The 27,095-nt window shown below is 41.5% G+C and overlaps 1 protein-coding gene across 1 annotated transcript in view; it reads right to left on the reverse strand.

Annotated features, from left to right (window-relative positions):
* Positions 1-636: 636 nt before the first annotated feature.
* Positions 637-27,095, reverse strand: part of rspo1 (R-spondin 1) — a 211,599-nt gene continuing 185,140 nt past the window's right edge. The window contains exon 5 of the mRNA XM_041213264.1: positions 637-1,326. Within this exon, the coding sequence (XP_041069198.1) occupies positions 1,151-1,326 (176 nt within the window). The 3' untranslated portion in view covers positions 637-1,150. The remainder of the gene's footprint in view (positions 1,327-27,095) is intronic.

The raw sequence follows: 27,095 nt of genomic DNA on the forward strand, positions 1-27,095 counted from the left end.
GGACAGGTGAAAAAGCTTGGTCAAACAGCGGGGTTTTAAGGAGGATCTGAAAAGCCAGAGATAGAGAGGTGGAAAGGTTTAGGGAGGAAATTCCAGAGTTTAATGTCTCAGCATCTGAAGGCATGGCTGCCAGTGGTGCACCGAAGAAAGTTGTGGATGCTCAAGAGGCCAAAATTGGAGGAGCGAAGAAATATTAGAGGGCTGTGGGGCTGTACAAGATAGGGAGGGACAAGGCCATGGAGGGGTTTGAAAATAAGATGAGAGTTTGAAGATAGCGGCATTGTTGAACCAGGAACCAATGTGTGTCAGTAAGAGTAAGGGTGGTGGATGAACGTGGCTGGATAGGAGTTAGGATACGGCAGTGGAGCTTTGGAAGAGCTCAAGTTGATGGAGGCTGGGAGAGCATTGGAATAGTCAATAACCATTTTACAGTTTTAATATTTTTCTTAGTATGGAGGTCTGGGGCAAGTGGTTGTGATTTGACACCTTCAAATCAGTTACCAAGCTCTGCAGGATTACAGCCACTTTGAATTTCAACATCATATAGAAAACTCAGCCCACAAAAACATGCAGTTGTGGCACCAAAGAAAACAAGATCCATTATAAGGTAACCATTGTAATAATTAATCACTTACAAATTGTTATATGTTTTTATTGCCTTATTTTCATTTGAAATATATTTTAAAGCAGTTTAATGATGCATAATTCTAACATTCTGTCAGGAAATTAAGTTTACATCTTTCAATCAATGCAGGAACCAACTGCCCAAAATTGGTGCAGAAATATTTGCACATTTCCAGAAGCCTTTTTGTCAGTCATTCTCCCCTCCCCCAGAAACAGTCATCTCCAGTTCTGCAGTTGACCTGCTCTACAATATTCAGTCATCATTTTGATGAAAGTTCCTAACACCGTCCTCTGAAAGATCCACTGAACTATTTAATTCCCATTTCATTCCATTTTCAGATATACACTGAAGCCAGGTGCAATGGATCTCTGTTACTTAAGTCCTCAAAACAATAACTTCACTTCTTATCTTAAACAGTTAGGGAAACAAGAGCCTTGTATTTATTCTTCTCTGTAGCAACGCTCCAGTTCAGAAAAGCCGACTTATATGTTTCAGCATTGAAGTGTTTGCGTTGAAATAAGGCTGCTATTGAACGGTGACGGGGGTTGTTGCAGGAAGGGTCTTCCCCTGTTGCCCTTTCTTTTTCTTATTCCCAGGCTTGTTTTCCTTCTTGCTTTGCCTGTTGCCACTTTCTTTGTTCTGTTGTTTGTCTTTCTTCCCCGGTTTCTGTTTGCCTTTTCTTCCTTTGACTTTACCTCGGCCTGTGACAGAAACACATGTCATCAGCATTGCAAGAAGTTACTGCTGCACACCTGAACATTGAGTAAGAACTACCATGCTGTATACAGGATGAGTGGTGAGTGAATACAGGAAATGGATAAATAGCCCAGAGTTACATGACACATAACCTACTAGCAGCAATATCACAAGTGGATTTCATTGTTGACTTCCTTCATATATTTGTAATTATACAGAGAAATTGTTGGTAAATTCAAACATTCGGTCATTTATTTTCTTTTCGTTTGTTCAGCACAGTGAGTTCTTAAACGATAGATACCATGACACCCAAAAAGAATTGTATTAAAATTTACTCTTCTCAGGAATTATCACATGAAATGCATGCCACTCTCTTCACCATGCGTTACATACTACTGCAAAGTATTTACAGCACAGGAATAGGCCATTCAGCCCAACAGGTCTATGTTGGTTTTTATGCTTCACACGAGCCTCCTCTCATATACCCCATCAACATATCTTCCAGCTTTTCTCCCTCTTGTGGTTATCTCCTTTCTCCTTGAATGCATCTATGTTAGTCACCACATCCCTCTGGTAGTTGTTTTAATATGGGTTCTTTAGGTGTCTCAAAGATGAGATCTTGAGACTTGTATATTTAAATATGAACCATTTATTGTTAACCTTTAACTATTTACAGAGCCAAGGTATGATAATGCATGGAGCTGTTAGCTCCATGTAGGCTGGTTCCAGAATATTCTCTCAGTCAATTAACATGTGACTATGCATAATACCATGGGCAGTGCTATTCCCCAGTCTCACATTAACCTTTGCTCTGGCGAGCACTTTTATACTACAATGGCACGCAGACATATACAACATCCCCCTTTCTTCGCCAAAGGAATTTTCCCTTTCCAACCGAGTATAACTGTTTGTAATACAATATATACTTGCTTTCCCTGTTTCCCCATCTCAAGTCTCTGACAATAAATTCAGACAGTCTTGAGGCTTGACAGTTCTTCCACATCTTGGACAGTCATGTTTGGAGGAATGGTAATAGTACTCAGTTTCTCTGGTCCTTGGTTATCTCCATTTGATTCCCTTTTTGCGCTCTTTCAAGTTATGTTTCTCTTCATTAACAACTCATTTGCTTTTCTGTGGGTTTGTCCCATTCCTTCCAAAGGGATTGTGCACTCCATTCATTCCTAAAGTGGACTCAAATTTTCTTTATCCATGTTTTTGCTGGATGTATATGTTTCGCAAATGGAACCTTCATTTTCACTTGTTTCATTCACAATTTCAGCCACTTGTTTGCTGTTTTATTTTCAAACCCTTTTGCAAGCTTATGAATCATTTCATTCAGCTCAGCTTTTTCTTCTTCTAGTGCCTTGCACTTCAGTGTCGGATTTATATTTTCCGATCTCATTCCTGTCTTTTTTTTTTCTGTCTGTAACAGAACTTTGTCTTAGTCCTTCATTTTGAATTCACTGTTGGCCAGGTCTGTCTCCGACGAAGGCTTACCTTGCTTGAGTTCTGTAATTCTGCTACTCATGGCCTCATTCGCACCTTGGAAGGTTCGATGGCTTTTCCTTTAAGTGCCTCCTCTTTTTCATTCAACTGCTTCTTCAGCTTTTCAGTCTGTTTCTTGTAGCTTTCAGCTTCCTCCTGGAATATAGAACATTGCTAAGTCTTCTCTGCCAACTAGTTCGTCAGTTTGTTCAGAGAGATGTTACATTCACTTGGCTTCTCTTCAGAGTGTTCCAAAGGCGTAAACTTTGACCTGAGGGGCTGTTGTTGTGTGTGAACGTCTGTCATCAGGTTTTCCCTTTCCTTTGTGAAGCTCACTTGTTTCATCTTGAGATTTCCTGTAATTCAGCAGTTTCCTCTAGTTTCTTCTGCTGTGTTTCCATTCTACTGTTTAAGACAGTGTTAATATCTTCATGTTGCTGAATGGTCATGCATTCCTTTTGCATTTGATCTTGAAGGACAATTAGTTGTTCTTTCAACTGTTTATTTTCTTGTGGGCCTCTTGCCAACTCTCTCTGGACTTCAGAGCATCATTTCATTGCTACTGATATTTCCAATGCAGCTTTTTCTGAAGTAATATTCAACATCCTTGTTAGCTCATCACGTTTTTTCTGAGGCTACATATTGATTCTTCAAGGAGTATTTCAGAGTTGCAACTTATTTATGTGCATTTTCTGCCTGCTGTTTTGCCTGGCTGTACATCTGGTTGAGTTTTCCCAACTCCTGCTTTAATTTGCTAACCGTAGAATTGAGGATCATTATTTCCTCCTGATACTTTTGTGTTGTCTCTGAAATTTGTTTGCTCAGATCTCCAACAGCTTGGTTCATTGAAGACGTCAGTTTATCAGGCACTTTGAAAGGTATATACTCAGCTTGAGTCTTGCACTTCAAATCTCCCAGTTCAGCTCCCAGTGTTGTGCTCTCACTGGGGTCTTTTGTTGCCCTCTCTCTGGGATCTCTTGTTGCCCTCAGCAGAGTTTCCTTCTCTCTGGTCTCTTCCAATTTTCTGTCCATGGATGTTTTCTTTTCTTGTGGTTACCACTTTAAATGTCATTACTACTTTAAGAGCTGTTAGTGCAGTAACTGTTTTTTTACACAGGTAGTCTCTGCAGCTTGTTGGTTCCTTTGTTGTGAGTTTCCCATGCTTTTCTGCTTTTGGCTGGCTTGCCAGAAATCATGGGCCTTCTTTGTTTAAAATTTTTAAACTTTCAAGATAGGAGAATTTCTTCTCTGGACAATTCTTTTCTTTTTTTCTCTTACTTCTGCAGGTTCTGTTTTTTGAAATCTGTGTTTTGGGAGACTGCTCAGCTCTTCGGCAATTAGCCTTTTAAAAACTTTAAGCTGAAGCACTTACCTCCTCTGCACTGCCTGCCCTTTTATTAGATAACTTTTTTTAGCAGCTTCTCCTTTACTCTGCAGCTTTTCTTCTTCAACTTTTGACTCTGCCAGCTGATCTAGATGCTGAGTCCTTGGGACCATCACCTATTCAAAAATGAAAGTACAGCTACTTTTTTTGCGTTTTTGCTCAGCATCTTGCGAACTGTGTCACTCAGGTTCTTGCAATTTTATGTAATGGATTTCCACTCACTCTGGTGGATTCCTCACTTCCAAGTCTGCAGTGAAGCTTCTTCAGCTTTTCTTCAAGTTTTGTTCTTTGGTGCATATCTCTCTAGTTAGGCTTCAGTTGCTTTTAGAGTTTCATACCTTCGGATGCTGATCTGGGTTCATGTATTTCGCTGCCACCTTTCATATCAATGCGGATCATGAAGTCTGATTATGGGTACTATCTCTGATGTGATATCTTTTAGGAGCAACCGCCACTGCCAGCTATGTTGTGCTATGCTGATAGTGCTGATATGCCATTGCTGCCATCATATCATAATATGGTACTGTGGCTAATGTCTCAATGGTGAGATCTTGATACTTGTACACTTAAACATGAATCATTTATTGTTAACCTTTAGCTATTTACAGATCCAAAGCCATGCATGGAGCTGTTATCTCCATGCATGCTGGTTCTAGAGTGTTTGTGGTAGATCGTTCTCTCAGTCTATTACCATGTGAATCTATGCATCATACCATCGGCAGTGCTATTCTCGAGTACCACATTAACCCTTGATCTGCTGATTACAGTCACAAGCAGGCACATACAACATCATACAACAGTAGTGAGTTCCATGTTCTAACCACTCCCTGCGTAAAGAAGTTTCTCCTGAACTCCCTACTGGGTTTATTATTATCTTACATTTATGACTTCTGGGAGACACCTGCAAATGGAAACATTCTCCCGACATTTATTTGTATCATGTAGCTTGTTTCTCTGTTATGTACGATGGATAATGTTTTTCCACCGCTGTCCAGAACATTTTCATGGCACTGAGCACTAATGTATGTGGAATTGGACCATATTATAGAAGGACCATAATTTGGGGGGGTGGGGTGGGTGGGTTGAGATGAAGGAGCCATTGGAATAATCCTGGAAGAGCAAGTGTTAAGAATACACACACTTAAGCATTAATCCAAACATTGAAAGACTTCAGTATTACTGTAATAATAACTCAATAAATAAATAATAAACAAAATCACAGTATTTTCTGTTGGAGAAGTTGTCACCAGCTAGGCAGTCTTCAGTAAAGATTTGGTAATTCATCGGTGTAAGATTCCTATAAACTACACACCAAGATAGCACACGAGAAGCCCTTTCAAAATTTACAGTACATGTTCTCTCCATACCACCCCACTACCCCATCCCACCTCCCAAATTAAGATTAATATATGCTGGTCTGTGTCAGCCTTGCTCAGTGGTCTGCATATGATTGGGAATAGGAGGGTTTTCTTTTGATGTAAATTAACTGTGAATAAATAGTAGCTGTGAAATGGGCCGTATCTTTTGCTTTGGCAAAAATATCAAGACAATTTTAACATTTCATGCCTTTTTAAGGTTGTGTTTAATTTTTAACAACACACAATAAAATTGATGGGGAGAAGTTTAAAGCTATGCAGGACCATTTTGGGGGCGTAAAGCTCAGTAGCAGGGAGCTATGGGGTGATTAGTGCAGATTGGAGTGACTATTTAACATATAATTAGTGTGGATTGGAGGGTCCAATTCTAACTTATTTCCTGTTAACTGCTACGATTGTAAAACTGCTCACAGAACCACGAATATAAAATGGAAGCTGCTCATTTTTTAATTAGGCACTTTAGCCTTTCGGCTGCAACACTGAGTTCAACAAATTCACTTTGTAATCATTTTGTTTTTGTCACCAGATGCTAGTAGTGGTTCTGCTGTTGCCATTTACAGCTCCTCTAGAATCATTTTTTGATTTATCACTTGTCCCATTAGCGCTCCCTTTTGTGCTACACCATTATCCCTTTCGGCATTTAAATACTCCTACCTTCCACCTATCTCAGATCTCCTCCACCCTTCCTTTGGCTTCGGACTTGCTTAAACTCTCTTTCATTTCTTTCCTTTTTCAGCTTTGATAAAAGACCATTGACCTTAAACATTAACTTTGTTTCTCTCTTTAGATGTTGCCTGATTTGCTGAATATTTCCAGCACTTCCAGGCTTTATTTCAAATTTTCAGCATCCACAGTATTTTGCATTTGTGTTGAAGCTAAATGATACAATGGTTTTAAGTGACATTTGATGAACTGCAGTCAGAATATTCAGACACTGGAGGGGGACTATATTGCTGTTGATGTTTAGACTTTCCTGAGTTCGATGAGCACCATTCTAAGTGAACTGATACTCATTTATCATCAGATGACAAGCTTTGTTTGAGGGCTGTACAGTAATGCTGTACTAAGTGTGCACAGACATATCCTGACTATCTTTCTACAGAGAATATCAGCCAAGAGTGGACCACAACTTTGGCAGCACATTTCTCAAATAAGATTTTGAAAATGGCTTTATCTCCAACATGAAGACAATGAGAGAATTCAAACCAAAATTTTAGAAGCTGTTTTTAACTTCCATTCACTAATTCTAATGACAAAACAAAGCCTGATTATATGACAGAATGTCACAAGTAGCAAATGGGACAAAATATTGGTAAAATCATTCCAAAAATTTGATATTTTCACTTTCAAAAAATGTCAATTTAGACTTCTGATCAATGGGCTTCATGTTTTGCTTATTTTTTCTCTTCTGCTCTTTAGGTCCCTCTTGCACACTAAATAATCAAATGAAAGCAAGTGGAAAAACCTACTCATTGTCCATCAAACTTACTTATGGTTGATGCCAGCAGCTTTAAGGGACATAATTGCATTGAAGGCAGTTCAGAGAAGGTTCACCAGGTTAATTCCTAGGATGAAGGGGTTGTCTTATGAGGAAAGGATGAGCAGGTTGGACCTATACTCATCAGAGTTTGGAAGACTGAAAAGTGACCTTTTTGAAACATATAGGATGACAGGGTAGATGATGAAAAGATGTTTGCCTTGTCGGGGAATAAGGGATCTCCCATTTAAGATGGAGTTGAAGAGGCGTTTCTTCTCTCAGAGGGTGGTTAATATTTGGAATTCTCTACCCCACAGAACAGTGGAGGCTAGGTCATTGAATATATTCAAGGCTGAGTTAGACAGATTTTTGATTTAGAAATGAGCCAAAGGGCAGCATTTTCCCCCCCATTGGTGGGGGGGGGCGGGTTGTGCGGGAGCGGGAGCGAGTGAGCGGACCGCCATTGTACATGGGTGGGCCAATTAAGTCCTACTGAGCGTGATGAGCACCAGGAAGTGCTATACGCTCCCTGTACAGGCGGGGGTGGGGCGGATTCCCTGAGCTGGGAGTTCGCTCTTTTGCGCATGTGTGCAAAGTGCTGCCTCAGGGAGATCAGTGTTACTTTTAAAAAGTTAGTAAAAGATGAGAAAAATTTTATTGACATGTCCCCTCATGTGACACTGATTCATGAACTGGGACATGTCAATTACTTTCATTAAAAATGTAACACAAATTTTAAAGCCCTCATGAAACCTCATCCCGCCCATGGATGAGGTTTCATGTTTTTTCTGAAGGCCGTCTGGGCTCTTCGCCTGCCAACTAACCTTAAGGTTGGACGGGTAGCTTCTTTAACTGTTTTAATTACTTTTCAATAAGCCTTAATAAGCATTTGACAGTTCCGCGGGTGCGCGGCCGAATCAGCTGCTTGCCCGCCGAACTGAAAATCTAAATGATGCATGGTGATATCGGGATACCCGCCTGATGTTACCGTGCGTAATTTTATGTGTCAGCAAGCAGGCCCCGCCCCTGCTCGCTGAAGGGAGAATTCTGCCCAAAGGCTCTTGGAGAAAGGTAAGAAAGTGGAATTGAGGACAAAATCAGATCAGCCATGATCTTAGTAGGGCAGGGTTGAGGGGCTGAATGGCATACTTTTACTCCTATTTCTTATGACCTTATGTTTAAGATATGAAAAAGTGTGTTTGGGAAATGTACACCATGAGGTCACAAACAATTTGTGTGGGGAATCAACAACCACAAATTATATTATATAGCACTTTAACATCATAAAACATCCCAAGGAGCATTATAAACAACATTGGACATCGACCCATATAGGGTGATTTTAGGACAGAGGGTTTAAAGTTGGTCAAATCGATTGGTTTTGAGGAGAATCTTAATGGAGGAAAGAGAGATAGAGATGTGAGAGCTGTAGGGAGGGAATTCCAAAGAACAGGGCCTTGGCGCTTAAAGCTCAGCCAGCAGTTGTGGAGCAATTAAAATTGGGAATGCCCAAGAGGTCAGAATTAGATATCGTGGAGAGCTGTGGGTCAGGAGGAGATTACAGAGATAGGAGGTGGCAGGCCATGGAGGGATTTGAAAACAGGATAAGAATTTCAAAATTGAGGTGATGCTTAAGAAGGAGCCAGTGTAGGTCAATTAGCACAGGGGTATAGGTAAACAGGTTGTGGTGTGAGTAAGAACATGGGCAGAATTTTGGATGACCTCAAGTTTAGGGAAGGCAGAATATGGACACCAGTCAGGAGTGCGTTGGAATAGCAGGTGCAACAAAGTCATGAATAAAGATTTCAGCAGGCGATGCGTTGAGGCAGAGGTGAAGGTGGGCGATGCTATGGAGTTAGAAGTAGGTGACTTTAATGATGGCATGGATATCTGGTCAGAAGCTCATCTCAAAGTCAAGAATGAGACCAAGGTTGCGTACAGTCTGGTTTACTCTTAAATAGTTGTCAGGGAGAGGAATGGAGTTGGAAATATGGAAAGGGAGACAATTGAAGGAAATTTCTGCTCATCCAGTGCTGGATGTTGGGTAAGCAGCCTGATAATTCAGCAACACTGGCAGAGTTGAAAGATAGAGTAGAACTGGGTGATGCCAGTGTATATGTGAAAACTAATGCTGTGCGTTCAGATGATGTCACTGAAGGCAGCAAGTAGTTTAGAAATAGGGGGAGCCAAGGATCGGTCCTTGGCTGAGACCAGAATGTCAATGAGGTGAAGCAGACCAATTATGAGGATTTGTATTAACTGCTACTGTTGGGCCAATAATCTTTCTCTAGAGAATTACCAGTACATCATTTTATTTAGCAAATCATAAACACCCTTGACAATAAAGTTGTAACCTTATCTAAGAGTTGAGATGAATGATGTCAATTGCCTGTATTTCCTCTGAATCTTCATTAAAATGAGTATGTTGCATCAATCTTGATTATCTGTTATTCAGCTGTGACCAATCTATTAAACTCCTTTTTTGAGAAAAAACAAACGAACGTTCATTGTGAAACAGAATCTTTGTTAAAGAGACATCATCTGTTCTGGTTTAAAATTTGTTGACCAACTTCAACTCAGTACAGCCAAACTAAGCTCATTATAGTCATTTGTTTTAGGAGCTTTTGATCCCAGCCAATGGTCTCTTTGCGTATCTTCCAAGAAACCAGTTCAGTTAGGTGCCATATCTAAAGCTGCCAGGAAGTAACGGATCAACGATTATAATTCTGGTAATTGTAATTAATTGAATCGTGATAGATGTTCCAAGCCCTCAGGTCGCTTAAGGTTAATTAATTACCTTGTAAATAGTTTCTGTAATACTTTATCCATGTTTAGCAGCCTTAATCCTTTTTTCCAATCTATCCAGTGCTAACTGGGGACATAGAAATTGGAGTAGACCATTCATTCCTCTTCATTAACAGTGCTTAGCACTTCTTTCACTGCAGAGGCATCCCTTTGTCTTTCTCTGCTCAACACAAAGTCCTAATTTAAATGGTTTGGCAGTCTCTTTGTTAAAAACATTTATAGGCACAATTTAATGAACCTGTCCTAGGAGAATTCTATTGGTAATTTAACAAGTATCTAGTAACTCTAGTGAGGAATCATAGAATCATACAGCACAGTGGTGGGTCAATGGACCCATCTTGTCTTCACCAGCTTGTTGAAAGAGCTATCCAATAAAGTTCACAGCCCTGCTCTTTCCCCATAGCCCTTCAAAATTAACATTTTATTCACTTCAAAAGGTCCACTGTACTTTAGAAAAAAAGAAAGGAGAGTACTGATGAAGAGCTCATCAAACAAAGAAGAGATTTGGCTTCATACAATGTTACGTAGAACTGATTAGAGAAAGCATACAAAGAATCAGAGTTTGGATTGACAGACAACTACTGCTGTTGCTTATAGGCTAGGGAGTAGCTGTGTTTCACACTCAATGGAGAGAAATCAATTCAAGATATTTCCTTTTTGCCATGCAATTTTTTTGTGTCCTATGAGGAATAGCAAAGTAGATGTTCTCATCAGAGATTGATCTCAACAAAGTCAGAGCATCAATTGGGTCAGTAAAATAGAATTCTAATAAGTGGTTTATCTTATAAATGTTAATTTCAAATAAAAGAGGTTTTCTCCTCCCAAAAAATAAGTTATCCAGTCTTTCCCGCCCTACTATCTCCAAGCCATGAACCACCTGTGGCTAAGGAGACAAATGGACAATGCCTCTGCCAATGGAAACATTTGTAGGACTATGGTAAAATAGCAAAGAGAAGAAGCTCTTTCAAAGAGCAGGCACTGACAGGATAAACTGAATGACCTCCTTCTATGCTATAGGATTATATGAGCACACTGCAATTAGTTTTACAATAATTATCAAAAAATCACAGATGCATAATTAAATAATTCTTTGCATGTAATTATGGAAACTATATATCTTAAATGTCCATCTATTTAAGGTGTGGGTGGTTATAGTGAATGTTAAGAAATGTATAAGATGAAGACTTAGACTAATTTGCTTCTTTCCCTCTGTCAAAAATTGCTGCAATACTGCTATATTAAAAAATATATTTTTAAATCCCTCACAAACTCATGTTTGTAGCAAAATGCAGTTTCCATAAGGAGATCTGTGCCTATAGTGATCCAAAATTTAGCCTAACTTGGGTTTGTACACCATCTTGAATAAAAAGAACTTAAAGCACTTTACAGAGGGCAAATGGATGCTGGCAACAAGGGAAGAGTTCAGAGAGAGAACAAAAAAAGCAAGTTGGAAAAGGTAAGTCTTGGAGAGACTCTTAAAGGCAGGGAGAGAGAAGTGTAGTAGGATTTAAGCAGGAGCTTCTGGAGAAGTGATAGAGCAGGGAATGCACTGAAGCCTAGAGTCAGAGGGCCAGACAGCAAGAACTGTACTGCTGTCTGAAGTTGCAGAGATAGAATGAGACAGGCCATGGGGAATATGTAGATCTGGGTGAAGATTTTGAATTTGAGACACTCGGAGATAAATAGCCACAGGAGGCCAAAGATGAGGATGATGGGTAATGTGGGGTTTACGGTTTTAAAAACAGATGTGGACAAATACAATTAACAATTCCCTAATTTTATGACCTATTGTATGGATTCCTGTCTCTTTTAAAAGGCTACATTGTTGAAATCAAAAGTAGTAACCAAATGCTTTAGTCTGTTATTAATTGCGGAAGGGGAACAAAGGAACACAGCATAAATGGCCAATTTGACTCTGTGCACTATTGTTTCTAAATTTATATTCAGAGGGCTGCTGACAGTCTGCTTTTGCACCAAGGGGATGTAAGGCTGTGGAATGCACTATTGGAATTAATGATCTGAGAAGAGACCATGGGCAGAATTTTATGTGTCGGCAAATGAGAATGGGGCCTGCTTATCGATGCATAAAATGATGCGTGGTGATGTCGGGAGTTCCTCCCGACATCACCGCGCCCGATTTAAATTTTCAGGAAGGCGGGAGCGCAGCAAAATCAACCAACTGGCCAACTGAGGCCAATGACAGGGCTAATTAAATAATTAAAGGACTTGCCCATCCAACCTTAAGGTTGGCGGGCAGGCCAGGAGCCCTAGCAGCAACTAGTAAAAAAAAGAAAACTCATCCATGGGTGGGATGAGGTTTCATGGAGGCTTTAAAAAATTTTGATAAAGATTTTGTAAAAATTATGGACATGTCCCAACTCATGTGACATTGTCACATGAGGGGACATGTAAGGGAAATTTTATTTTTCTATTTTTATCTTTTTCACATGTACAGCCGCTCTCCCTGAGGTTGCACTTAGCCTCAGGGAGATGAGTGCGCTCTTTTGTGTGCATGCGCGAAAGAGAGACTCTCGATTTTGGGATTTCCCCACCGCCCACACAGGGAGCACATAGTGCTTCTGTGCGGACGTCACGCTGGGCGGGCCTTAATTGGCCCGTCCACACAAAATGGCAGCTTGCCTCCGATCGGGGCACCGATTGGAAGCTCGCCTGTACGCCCATCAACTTCCCCCCCAACGTGGGGAAAATTCAGCCCCATGTCAATATTTGAGAATAAGTCAGATAGATAGTTGAAGTAAAAGGGGACAGGAACAATCTGCTTGTGTGAAGGAAAAGCTATCACAGACTGCTGAGTTATATGTCTACGCCATAGAGTGAAATCTTACAACACTTTTCAGAATCATTAAATTGAGCCTTTGATTTTTGTAATATAGATATACTATTGACCATGGAATCCCATTTCACAACCCCAAAATAGAAATAAATTTCTGGGTACAGAAAGCCAGAAGGACAAATAATTCTCCATGCAGGTTTTTCACCGTCACAGATCAAAAGGGTCGATTTACTCTGCACAAAAGCATTTTTAATCAATTTGACTTTCAGGTGGGTATACTGTGAAACGTTGACTTTCAATATTTGACTAGGTTTCTTCAGGTCCTGCCACCTGACTTACATAGCAATTGGTTTCATCTGAAGAATCACCCTAAGGGACAAACATGCATCTGAAAACTTTGCATGCATCCATTGTTTCAAAAAAAGTGGAAAACTTCTGATAGATTAACATGTGATGGCTTCTCTCTGGCAATCACTTAGATCTGTTGCTTCTCTTCAGTCACTGATACTTTGTTACTTTTGTACCATTTGTTACTTTTAAAGTTATTTGAAGAAAACGTTTTAAATAATTCATTTGGGTAATGTTCATTGGGTAGGCCAGGGAGACAGAGACAAGAAAGAGATCTACTTCCAAGATAACAAGTTGAATCTGCTTTTAAATTCTAAGCGGGGATGCTGTCAAGCAGTCTACTGTCCCATGCGGCAGTGGGAGCTGAGAGGATGAACTGATTTTAAAAGTGGGAGGAGGATAGTTTATGAGCCAAATCTTCCGAGGAGTGCCAATAGCCGTTGTATTTCCACTCCAATCCTATTTACTTACTTTAAGCTGGAGCTCCACATTTCTCGCCCAGACTTCCGAACAGGGCCTCCTGAGAAATGTGGAGCGTATTTGCTCCTGGAGTCTTTCCTCGTAGTGTAGGAGCACTAGTTGCTGTATTCCGGTAAGTTTAAATATTCCAAAGCTACATTGACAGGAGAGAAGTATTGTAGGCTAAGCGGGTGAGGGGATAGGGTGGATGGTGAGTGAGTGAAGGGGTAGGGTGGCAGATGGGTGAGGGAGTAGGGTGGCTGGTTAGTGGGAGAGGTGGCAGGGTGGAAAGCGGATGAGTGAGTGGGTCGGGTGCCAGGTTTGTGGATGAGGTGGTAGAGTGGAAAGTGGTTGGGTGAAGAAGTAGAGTGGCAGGTGGGTGAGGCAGTAGCGTGGCAGGTATTTGGGTGAGGGGGTAGTGTAGGTTGGTGGGGTTGGGAAGATAGTCAGATGGCCGGGGGGAGCCGAGGGGTTAGGGGGATAATATTTGGGGTGCTGGGGAGGTAGCCAGGGGTGGGGAGGGTAGTCAGGGGTTGGGGTGTAGTTGGGGGGGGGGGGGGGGGGTGGTTCAGGAGGTTCGTAAGCTCAGAGAAGTGGATGGGGGCTCAGGGGCAATGATGACGTAAAGTTACCCAGGAGTTAGAACCGGTTTTAATCCTTCCAACATTCCCTGGGTAACTATTTTGCAAAGTGAATCAGAATCTTCTGGAGTCTCCAACTCTGGTTCAGAGGGTTCCAGGTGCAGGGGAATTGCTCAATGGAAGTTGAAACTTCCCAAGCAATTCCGGTAGAGCTCTTGCATTGGCACTTCAGAGGAGTCCCCCAGTGCATTTTCCAGAATATCTGCTGGGTACGACCATCTGGAGACCAGAAGATCTGGACCAATGACATTAAAATCAGTTGAAAGAACGTTGCTGCTGAAGACCTAGGGAGATGGTTCCTGGCACAAGGTAAGTGCTCCAGTAGGCAAACATCCAATGCAGAGAGATCCAAGGTTTCTGTGTGGGACCCAGACAGGCACTCTGACTCCTACTCTAAATGGCTGTAGAGGTCTCTTTAAAAAGATACATTAAGTGCAGCCTACCATCTGTAGAAATGTAGCTACAGTCAAATTTAGTTGACCAAGGTTTGCGAGTGTTATCCAACCAATTAAACCGGGCATGATTTGACCAAAAAGGATCCTGCAGGCCTTGCAAGGAGATTAAGTCAGAAGTGAGGACATTCTGTGGATACAAGAAGTCAATCAACTTGGTGATCAGCACAGCGTGTATTCTATGGAGACAAGGACTAGGGTTTAGTGGTCCCATTTCAGGACAGAACAAAGTCGGGATTTGGAAAAAAATGGCCGCTGAGCAGTGAAGGCAGAAGTCCCATCTCCATTTCCATCTTCATCTATTTTCAGTCGAGCAAGAAAGGGGACAGGGCAGGAAACCTTCACACTGCTATTCGGAAGTTGCCAGAACCATTGTAGAGATGGACATTTTATAACTTCTGGAATTTTCATTGAGGTGGCCCATTTTGGAAGCTCTCCTAAATCACACCTGCACAGTAGAGGCCTAAACCACAGATTGGAGGTGGGAAGGGTATAAAAGGTGAGTAAAAATGGTATTGCCTCCTTTACAATCATCATGAAATGCTGCAGCCTGGGTTATATCCATTGTTGTGAAGCCATGCTTAAAATGACTTTATGTATTTACCAACTGAAAACCACTGATTGAGGCAATATTCTAGTGACTTGACACCACAGTTTCTTAGATGGCTGAATATTTTCATCACTATATATGACAAATTCCAAAGCTATATTCAGTGAAGCAAACCTGTCTTCAGGAACTAATCAGAGATAATCACCTGAGAAGAATGTGAATGAGCCACATCTCCTGAGCAGATTCACAGAACATCCAGACTCAACTAGTTGAGGATAAGTATTAGATTCAATGACTTCAGATGAAGTTCTCTGGTTCCAGCTATAATCTAATCAAGGTACACCCGGAATCCAATAGCCATGATCATATATGGGTCATTGGTCAGTTGGAGAGAGAAGATCATGTGACAAGCCTGTTTTGTGCTTTAAGAAACAGTTTTCTCCAGGCCACAGACAGAAGCATAAAAGATGCCAAATGGCCAAACCCCTGCGTAGGTTTCCCTCTCTCCCTCACATCCAACTTGCAAGTTTGACCCCTGTCTGCTGTTTGACTAACCACAGCCACAGGGAGAGATTTTTTAAAAATCAACCCAGCATCTGCCATCTCTGGAATAAAAGATAAATCATCCGTCAACATCTTTAAATTGTCTTTATGCTAGATCTAGAGGGATAAAGCTACAGGACCGTATACCTTTAACTTGTATCAGAATCTAAAAAGCCTGTTAAATTGTGCTCCAACTCTGTAGCTTATTGGTGAGCATGTATCAACTTTGAGGATGTGTGCATATGAAAGTTGGAGCATTTTTATTATTTTTATTTAAACTGGGTTAAGTACAATAAATACTATCTTTTATTTTACAAAAAACTCAAGTAAACCTGTCTGCATGTGTCTTTTACAGTCACAATACTTAAACAGTTAAACACTCACTGAATTGGCAAGCCTAGCCTTTTAAAAAACCTGTTGTGGTTAAATGAGGAGTGGGAAAAGAGGGGAGACATTCTACCCCTCCTCACCTTGTTATTACACTATGTTTACTAGAGAGAGAGATGACAGTCTTATGATTGGTAAAGGTAAATGAATGCTTTCATTCACTCTTTGCAGAACAGTTCAGCCATCTGTTTGGCTGTTTGAAAACTTTGATGTATGAGCTTTGGGCAGCCTTCCAAAACAGTAATGGGTTCTATAGTGCAAACCCTGTTTATTCAGCTGCCTTGGGGAATGTGAATTGGATGGCTTTGACAAGTTTATGAGCTTCTAAAGGAGGAAATGGTTTTTCAATCACCCATTCAGGTGCCTACAATCTTTTTAAGTGAATAGTGTTTTTTTTAAGTGCCTGTTCAAGTGATTTGTGTTGAATTTGACAAATATATGAGCTACTAAAGAGGATTGTGGATTTTGAAATGCCTATCCAAGTGATATTTGCTTATTTTAAAATATGTATGAGCTTGTCAATAGCTTCCAATTTTTTTATAGGGCTTGTGAGTTCTGTTTTTAAAGTGCATACTGGGTGAATGGGTTAGAATGGGTGTAAAGTGGATAAGGGGGATAGGGGATGATGAGGTTGGAGGTGAAGCAGGATGAGGGGTTAGAGGGTTTGAGGTAAAGGGCGTGTGAGGAGGTATGAGGTTGAAGGGATTGAGAAGGTAGGAGGATGAAGTGGTGCTAAAGGGATGGGGTGAAGGTAGATGATTGAATAAGGGTTAGGGGTGAAGGAGTGAGGAGTAGGGGGAGGTGAAGTGGGAGTAAAGGTGGTAAGTGTTAAAGGGAGGTGAAGAGTTATGTGGATAGGGGGTGCAGGGGTAAAGGGAGTGAGTAGGGTTGGGGATAGACAACATGAAATGAATAGGGGGCGAGGGGGTGAAGTGGGGTGAGGGGGTAGGTGGTTGACAGAGATGGGGCTTAAGGGATGAGGATGAGGGGGGCTTTACATTGATCTGAAGAGCTGGGTCGATGCTTCTAAGAATGGAGGTCGGCCTTTTAACTCGGCCGTTTCACCATCAGCCCACCTCCAATGGGAAAATTCCAGCCAAAAAGTCATTCAACATGTTGATCAGCACAATGTGTTTGCCCACAGGGTGAAACTCCTGATAAGCAACATTGTTATGACAGGCACTTAATCTGATAAGAAAATATACAAAAGAATTGAGCACTGTGGAAGATAGAAACTACAAAGAATACTTTACTCAGAACTGATATATCAGCAGGACTGGAAATAGGAGGAGGGCTGGTATTTTGAAGCAGATAGGTGATGTGTATTTGACTAACAAGGTCTCATCGCACTCATAAAGAATATTCCTGCATGCACCTCTGTAAGTGTAAAACTGAAGAAGAATAATTGGTACTCGCCTTTATGGTCAACAGGAAGAGGAACAAAGTGAAGACAAAAGAAGTCGCTTAATCAACTGACTAACTAAGGACCGATCAACTGTAGTGTGATTGTAAGTAAAGGGAACTCTCAGCCACAATGTTGTAAATTATTCATCTAATGTCTGAACTAGAATTCAAACAATGACTTGAATTTAGAAATCATTGAGAATCATCGGGGAGACTTTTCTCCCCATTGGGGGGTGCTGAAGGGGACTGGGCACAGGCGGGCACGCAGCAGATCGCAGCCCACGATCAGCTGCACACCGCCAATTAAGGCCCGCCCAGCGAGACGTATACTTGGAAGCGTTGAGCGCTCTGTGTGTGGGTGCAGCGAGGGGTGAGAGTCAGGGTCTGAGCTCTTTCACGCATGTGCACGAAAGAGCGCAAAAATCTCCCTGAGGCACAGAGCTGCCTCAGGGAGATTACTTTGCTTATGTAACATTGAAATAAAGGAAAAAAATATTCAGACATGTCCCTCATGTGAAATGAGCTGGGACTTGTCAATTAATTTAAATAAACATTTTTATTATATTGATAAACCCTTCATGAAACCTCATCCCGCCTGTGGATGAGGTTCCATGAAAAATGCAAAGGCCACCTGGGCGCTTTGCCTGCCCGCCAACCTTAAGGTTGGATGGGCAACCCTGTTAATTATTTCAATTATTATTTAAATGGCCTTAATAGGTCTTTGACAGTTCAGTGGGCATGCAGTCGACTCCGGTGTGCGTCCACCAAACTGAAGATCCAATGACGTGCGCTGATGTCGGGACGCACGCCCGATTTCACTGTATGTCATTTTATGTGTCAGCGAGCAAGCCCCACCCCAGAAGGTTCAGGCCATAGTGATTTTTGTAATCCTAGAATAAAAGAAATTGCAAACGAATTGGGTACCAATCCCTATCCTTCCCCACCCTGCCCAAATAGCACTGGTATACCCGTGTCATCCCCTTTCTTCTACCACTGACAGAACACTGCATTCCCTCTGTGAGCCAGCCTGACAGAAAGGTCTCAGCAGCTCTTGTAGCATCTGTGGAGAGAGAAACAGAGTTAACGTTTTGAGTCCATATGGCTCTTCTTCAGAGCTGAAGAGAGTTAGAAATGTGATAGGTTTTACACTGTTGCAGAGAGGGGGCAGAGCAGAATAGAAGGTCAGGGATGGATAGGAGCTTAGGATAGATTTGACAAAGATGTCATGGACACAAGACAAAGGGAATGGTAATGAAAGTGTTAACGACTAAGGCAGGTGATAATAGTGACATAAAAGTCAGTTAACAGAATGTGTTAATAGCAGAAAAAGGGTCAGCGCTCTCTGAACACAAAACATAAGAACAAGTTACTGACTGGCCCTTGTAAGCGGAGGATGTTGGGGAAAAAAATCAAAATGGAGGATAGAGTACATGATCTGAAGTTGTTGAACTCAGTGTTGAATCCAGGAGGCTGTAAAGTGCCCGATCGGAAGATGAGGAAGCATTCCTCCAATGTGTGCTGGGCTTCACTAAAACATTGTAGCAGGCTGGCGACAGAAATGTGGGCATGAGAGCAAGATGGTGAATTGAAATGGCAGCGATGGGAAGATCAGGGCCATGCTTGTGGACTGAGCAAAGGCATTCCGCAATATGGCCCTCTAGTCTGTGTTTAGTCTCTCTAATGTAGTGGAGACTGCATTGTGAGCAGCGAATGCAGTAGACCAAATTGAAAGAAGTGCAAGTGAATCAGACTTGACAGTCCAGCCCAGTACTGAATGACTGCTGCACAGTTAGAGGCGTTATCCTTCAGATCAGATGTTTACTTGTGGCCCTAAGTTCTCTCTCAAAAGGGCATAAAAGATTCTTTGTCACTAGTTGGGAAAAAATGCAAGTTATTCCCAGTGCCCTGGCTAATATTTAACTCAATTATTATTACAAAAACATATAACCCGATCATTATCACATTGCTGTTTGTGGGACTGTGGGACCTTGCTGTACACAAATTGGCTGCCACATTTCTAACATTGCAAAGTTGGCTATAGATTAAAAATAATTCATTGGCTGTAGAGTGCTTTGTGATGTGCTGAAAGGTGCTATACAAAGTCAAGTATTTCTTCCTTTGGAGCGTGATCTTACTGGATGGGGATCCACAGTCATTTCTTTTATACTGATGCCAAAGTCCTTTTCTCTATGCCAAGGCTGACTCTTTCAAAAAATTCTCATTGCAGTGCACCAAGGTGCTGTTTTGTGCTTTTTTTTGCCGTCCGTTGGTGGCAAACAGGACATTATAACAATACAAAATGTACAATACAAAAGCAGTAGAATTAGTATCATGCACAAATCAAACTTAAAGGCCTAAATTTTCCGGTCCTGCCCACCATGGGAATCGTCACGGATGGGATTGAAAATTTGATGAACCAGCAAAAGGACCATTGACTTTGGGCTGGAATTTCTGGTCCCACAGTGGCTGGGACCCAAAAACCCCAACCAAAGCTTCTGCAACATACTTAACAGGGAAATTACTTTGTGAGATGTGTGCAAATTAGGGCTTCAAATACAAAGGATGCAAAAGAAACATTCCTGACTTTTGTAATAGGTTTCTGATACTTATGGGCAATGTTTACTCATAAGTAGGTTTAGAGGTTAGGTGCTGGGTATAACTATTCAAGTCCTATGCTTAGATTACATCTATAATCACTCCCATGTATGCATTGTTGCTTGTGAGGAACCTTACTTTCAGTCACTGTATAATGAAAATTTGGACTTCCTTGATTCATAATGCTCCAAAGATTTGTCTCATCTGCAAATTTTGAAATTATACATCAAGTGTATGGCATTAGGACATCTCAAGAACAGCAGTGGTCAAAGTATTGTCCCCTGGGGAACAATGTTTATCTTCCTCCGACCCGGAAAGCAACAGTTTATCACCACTCTGTTTCCCGTCACTCAGTCAGCCTTGTGTCCATGCTGCCACTGACCCTTTTATTCAAAGGATCTTAACTTTTTGCGAAGCCCATTATGTAGCATTTTATCAAGCACCTTTTGGAAGTTCATGAACCACATTACCCTCATCAACCCTCTCTGTTACTTCATCAAAAATCTCAATCAAGTCTGTGAAGTATTTTTTTATATTTGTTCCTGGGATGAGAACATCGCTGGCAAGGCAAGGTATTTACTGCCCATCCTTAATTGCCCTGGAGAACATGGTGACGAGCCAACTTCTTGAACCGCTGCAGTCCATGTGGTGTAGGTACACCCACCGTACTTTTTTCTGTAGCAGTTTGATACAACTATTACACTATTTCAGAGGGCATCTAAGAGCCAAACACATTGCTATGGATCTGGAGTCATGTACAGGTCAGTCCAGGTAAGGATGGCAGATTTCTTCTCCTGAAAGTCATGAGTGAACCAGGTAGGTTTTAACAACAATTTTCACAATCATTCTTACTGTGACTAGTTTTTAAATTCCAGATCTAATTAATTCATTGAATTTAAATTCCCCCAGCTGCCATGGTGGGATTTGAACATCATACCTCTGCAGCATTAGTCTGAGCCCCTAGATTACCAGTCCAATAACATAACCACTATGCCCTACTGCCCCTTTAAAAGAGCTTTGCTGGCTTTCTATAATTAATCCATCATCATCCAAGTGACTGTTTCCATGATCACTTTGAAAAACTATTTGCTATCTTGACCCCTTTCCTCCCATCCCACAATTTGTCTGTAAATGTACAACAAAGTAGCTTAAACTGAATCACCTTTATATTGTATTATCATGCTGTAAAAAGGCAGATTGCTTGTAGCTCTTCATCTGTTCCAAATGAACATCTCCCCAAGGCGCTACTTGCCCTTTACAATTACCTACTTCCTTTTTGGCTGAAATTGAGCTCAGATAAATTCAAATATTTTCTCTGACATCCAGGGTCATATTGGTGATTGGGCAATAGAAAGTTGATTAAAGGGGGATTATCAGCCCAACAAACTATCTTACTGGATATTTGAAAACGCCACACACAGTGATGCTGTTTTTGGTTTGCCAGTCAGCATTTGGCACAATAAATTTATGATTTTGATTTCCATCAAACTGATTTAAAAATGAGAAATACTGTATGGGGATATTTTGCTTCAGTTCAGGTTTTAACTGCAACATGGTTCACAATGGATTTTGCTGCTAGAATAAAAAATTGTGACACTGTATCTTTAAGTAAATGTAACATGGACAGTGTTTAAACCAGTGAATGCAGTCAAGTACAAGAGTAAAGGTTAACAGTTCAACAGTCTAGTGGCATGAATGGAGGTTGTAATTGAGTTCCATGTATGTAGTTTGATTGGAATTGCATGGCTATTATTTCAAAGTTGAAGCTTTTATATTATCTGTAAAAACTGACAAACACCTTCGCTCAGAAATGCTCCTGATTTATTTATTCTCTCCCTTCGATGCTGCCCTACATTCCTGAGCAGAAACAGAGCATTTGCTCCAACTGCAGAAGGATGAAAACCTGTTCAAAATGAACATCTAGCATATTTCTGAAAATGGTTTGTTTAAAAAACTTGTGGAATTTCCTCAAAAAGGTACGAGAGGTCAGTGAGTGGGTCTACGAAGAGATTTTCCCAACTTTATGGCGTCATTAAAGTAAATGTGGCTCTTATCTCATTTGTCGAAATTGACTTATTATAGTTTTCTTTAAAGGCTTAGCGTATATAAACTGCAAGGAAATGGCCTGGCACCTATGGGACAAACTGAGTAGGGATCAGCCAGGAATCTCCTGTCATAAGCACTTCAAGTGTTAGTTAAGTGCAAAGCAGATGTGTTCGGTGATCTTTATTTTTCATGGACGCACATTTCATTTCCATTATCAAAAAACGATACTGGCCCACGTTTTGCAGCCAGTGGTAAATGAACAATGCCCACTGTTCATTATGTTTAGCTGCTGCCCACAGAGCTTTCTTGGGCTTTTGAGTGGCAACTTAAGGTTCAGTTTAGCTGCACCTACAGGAGATCTGGGTCCCGTATGAGCAAGGCAAGCAACTGCAAGTCTCTTCAATCAATCTGATGGAAGAATCCTCACTGAAACACACAGAGCAGAATTATATGACCCATAAATGGATAGGATGTAGAAATTTTAAAAGTCTCAAGCCCAAGCATATCCTGCCTGGAACTCACCCACGTCAAGTTCTAACTTGACAGGGCTGGGGGCTGGGCAACTAACCCATTATTTAAGTATTTTAATGATGCTGTCTGTTTCAAATTTTATCTTCATTTTAAATTTAATACTGTCCAGCTGGGTCCTGGTCCTTGACAAATTCAGCAGTTAAAGGAAGACATGAAGTGCTGTGTGCAAGAGTAAGTGCCTTTCCAGCATGTTTTTGGGGTCTAGAAGGAACAGCAGCACTTTCCCCCAGCCTCTCAGGCTAACCTGTTTCCCTCCTCCCGATAGAACCATCCCCACCACCCAATGATTGGACCCATCCCCTTGCAATTAGACTGGTGCCCCTCAATAATTAGGCTGCCCTACAAATGGAGCCCCTGTGATATAACTGAACACCATCACATTTAGACCACCCTTGTGATTGGACACTTCCACAATCACCAACACCCCCCTCTCACAATTGGACTTCTCCTTCCCCAACTCCCATTGATGTCAATCAGGCTGGCTTCAGGAGGGGAACCTGTTTTAACAAGCACCACACTGTAGAGTCACATTATCCCAACCAGAATGCCAGAACACTTGGAAATCATGCCCTAGTAAATATTGTGCTGTAGAGGCTGAGTATTAGTCAGAAAATCATATACAGCAAGTGAAATAAAGAAGAGGAAAGATGGGATTATGGGAGAGATGGAAAAGAGAAAGTGAAGAAGATCTTCGAAATCTCCCAACAGTAATGAAGATTCAAAGGAATACGACTCCACACTTGTAAAGTAAACTTTCAGACCAGGGTGGTTATTTGGGAATAATCAAAACTTAGCCCATGATTTAAAATTCATTTGCACTTGGATGGACTATATTTAACTTTTTCTAATGGGTTTACTGGGTATCCAGTGGGTCATTATGGCAACTTCAAGCATTTCATATGTTTCAGTGCTGAGTCTTTCAGTGGGTGACTGTATAATAAAGCTTGTGGAGGAGCAGTGCAAATCAGACAGCAACTTCCTGATTTCTGCGTTTGATTGTGCTAGCATGGGTACCAGAATTTCCCGTCCGATTTCTTCCCCAAGAACTGCAAGAGCTAGTAGCTTCACTGTTATTTCTACTGCAAAATCCAGGCCATTTATTAGTGGGTTAGGGTCTTCGAATAAAGAATATTGTCATTTCAGTTAGGGAACCTTCATTCAGACTTAAACCATCAGGGTCCACCTGATTTGGGAATTGCTGCTGTATTTGTACCATGATGGCTTGCTCACAGTTAATTGCACTACCACACATGCTACATTTAAAACTCTGCATTTGCTTTTTTAAATACTTGTTTAAATTCTTTCTTTAAATTTTCTCTCCCTTCCTCAAAGTGCCCACTCCTGGTGGAGTTCAGTCCTTATCTGACATACACATGCATTTTTAACCAGTGGTGTCCCTCGGGACCTATTACACTGAGAAGGAGCAGAAACCACAGCTGATTCTTCTCCTGCCTGGCCTTGCTGTAAAGCCAGCTGTTATCCTACAACTACAGTCCCAGTTTAGATCAATTAGCTCAGCTCTAGCCGGGGATTAAATGTGGGACCTTTCAAGTCTGATTGAATCCATACACTGGGTTCTGCATTTGGCCACTGACCATGGGAGGGTGATTGGAGTTTAGGGAGAGTGGGGAGGAGGGGGAGCATATTTTTAAAATGTTGGAACAGATCTTCCGTTCTCTGAAGCGTTGTATCCCAGAGAACCCTGGAAAGTCCACTGAGGGCTCTTCGGAGGTCCCCACAGAAATACTGCAGGGCGCTTGCCAGTTAAGTTTCAACTTTTGCTGGGCAATTACCTGCTTCTGGAACCCTCCAAAACTCCGACTTAAAGTTGGAGACTTTGGATGGTTCTAACTCACTTACCAGAATAGTTACCCTTGGAAAGTTAGAAGAATTAAATCCAGTTCAAACTCCTGGGTAACTATACTATTGACACCTGCCCCCCCAACACCTCCCCACCCCGCCGACAACCCACTGGATCCCTCAATTAAACAACCCACCTCCCCATAACTACCCACCACCCCTGACTTCCCCCCCAACTACACCCCACCCCCGACTTCCAGTGCCCAATTCCCCACCACACCCTGACCCCTCCACTCTTGACTAGCCCCCTGAGCACCTGACTACCCCCCTGACCATGTGACTACCCACCTCCCCAACCAACTGAATAGCCCTCCACCCCCTGGCTACACACCACCCCAGCCCCGACTACATCCCCACTTCCCCCAACACCCCAACCTCATTCCACCCACCAATCTCCCCCATCTCTGCCATCACTACCTGACCCACCAACCCCAATCCCCAACCAAACCACCCACCTCCCACCGCATCACCACCAGACCAACCCTATGCCATTAAGCATTTACCTTACACAATTAGCTTCTTGCCTATCTTGTCAAAGTGGCTGGGACATTTAAACTTACTGGTTTATAGCAGCTAATCCAATAAAATCCCATTATTGTCTTCATTTCTGCTGGCAATCCTGCTCTGCATAGAAGAGAGTTGAGGAGTAGCTGCATTGCACATTTCTCAGCAGGCCCAGATCAGAAGTCCAGGCGAGAAATGTGCAGCTCCAATCTCAGGTAACCAAAACAGAACTGGAGAGGCAATCCGATGGTGATTGCCACTCCATGCAAGATTCGGCCCAGATTGTTTTCAAGCCAGTATGACAAATAATGCATTGACATCTTGTCACTGTTAACTATATTATCAAAAAAGGGCTTCGTCATGTTTCCTTCAAAATTCACTGTGCTGCCTGATTCTGTTTGTAAATCTCAATTCACTTAACCTAACATACATTCTCCTCTTATGCAGGGAGCTAATCTGGCTAACAATGTGGAACACCAAGGACAAGACCCTTCACTGCTGCACATGTAGCCTTGTCCTGGCCAAAACCTATCTCTGAGCCACAGCATTAATAAGAGCAGATTATCTCACCTCATTGGCACTGTGGGACTTTGCTGCGTTCATATTAGCTTCTGCCTCTCCCTATATGACAATAGTAGTTACAATTGCAAAGTATATTATTGCCGGTGGAAAGCCATGTCATATCCTGACAACTTGAAAGGTGTGAAACTAAAGCTGTTTTTTAAGTGATTTTTATTTATACTGAGGCAAAAAATGCAGTTTTCTAAGGATAACCATTCCACCTCAATAAAAATTTTCGGAATTTGGCGTTCAGAAACTGCCAACATAGCCTGCCCGCTCAAATGTTTCATTTGCAGTAATTCCTTGAAACAAGTAGGTTTTATTGACTGAAGAAAATTACAATTATTTAGGAATCAGAATCCCAAGCAGCTAGGATATCCTATTATTCATTCAGTGTAGCACAACAGTATCCCTATTAAATTGCTGAATAATGGAGCCTGCTGCTGTAAAACACTAAGGGTTAGCATTCCTACAATTCTTTCCATTAGAAAGAACCTTAATTAGGCCATATTTATGGCAGGGAGTTCATCTGGTGCACCAGACGGAAAACATTTCATGGTTTTATATGGGAATAAATCAAGAGGTTGGGGGAATGGCAAAAGTAACAATAGAGGTTTTACAAGTATAGTCAAACCCCATGTGTAAAACGACAAGCACTCCCCCACCCACTACACAACCTCCCTGCACAAAAAAAAGATGACTACATACTAAGGTGCTGTGGATCTTATTTACTACAGTGAACTGTTTGAACAGACAACAAGGCCAACATTCCACCACTCTAACAATATTATATTTGGTTTTCACTGGTGGGCATCTGGTGACTACATTCCAATCCAGAGGTAGATATCCACGTAATTGGTAAATGAGTCCTAACCTGTAAATACACTCAAAACTTGCATATATACCTTGATCTGAGGAGGCCAAAGAGGCTCCAAAGTGACAAAACATCTATTTGGAAGAATGCAGCCTGATTTTAAGAGAACATCCCATTTGTGGGAAAAGATCCCCAGCTAAGGTGTACGTGCTGAAGTAAGGAACATGCTGCTATCTGAGAGCTATTGAACTTCAGTCTGGAAAAGAAACCCAAATCTGAGCACAAAATCCTAACTGGGAAAAACGCCTGACTGGGGAGAATATTCTTTGGGCAGTGGGTAACTCAGATCCTGGTTCTAAACTTAAATAAAACCAGGAAATGCTGGAAACATCAAGGGAAAAGCCAGGCCAGGTTTGGTTGTACAACTTTTGCCAGAAAGGTTTTAACCTAATAATTTCATGGCTTCTATTTCTGTAAGATTCAGAAGTACTTTCATTTAAATGTTTCTGGTGCAACCTCTAACTAGGAATCTTCAGGTACAGAATGGTGCAAAGGCACAGAGATACCAGAGGTTGCTTTATGTAAATCAAAATGAGTAACCAATTCCTCAGCAAAAATGAAACAAATAATAAGGCTTTAATAACAAATGGTCCGTAGGATAGGTGCTCACAAAAAGTAGTGATTATATTTATCAGATTGAGGTGTTAATGTTAATCTGACACCATGATTAAAGCACTTGTTATTCTAATGTTTTTACA

This window comes from Carcharodon carcharias, chromosome 19 (genome assembly GCF_017639515.1).
Source record: "Carcharodon carcharias isolate sCarCar2 chromosome 19, sCarCar2.pri, whole genome shotgun sequence".
Taxonomy (NCBI): domain Eukaryota; kingdom Metazoa; phylum Chordata; class Chondrichthyes; order Lamniformes; family Lamnidae; genus Carcharodon; species Carcharodon carcharias.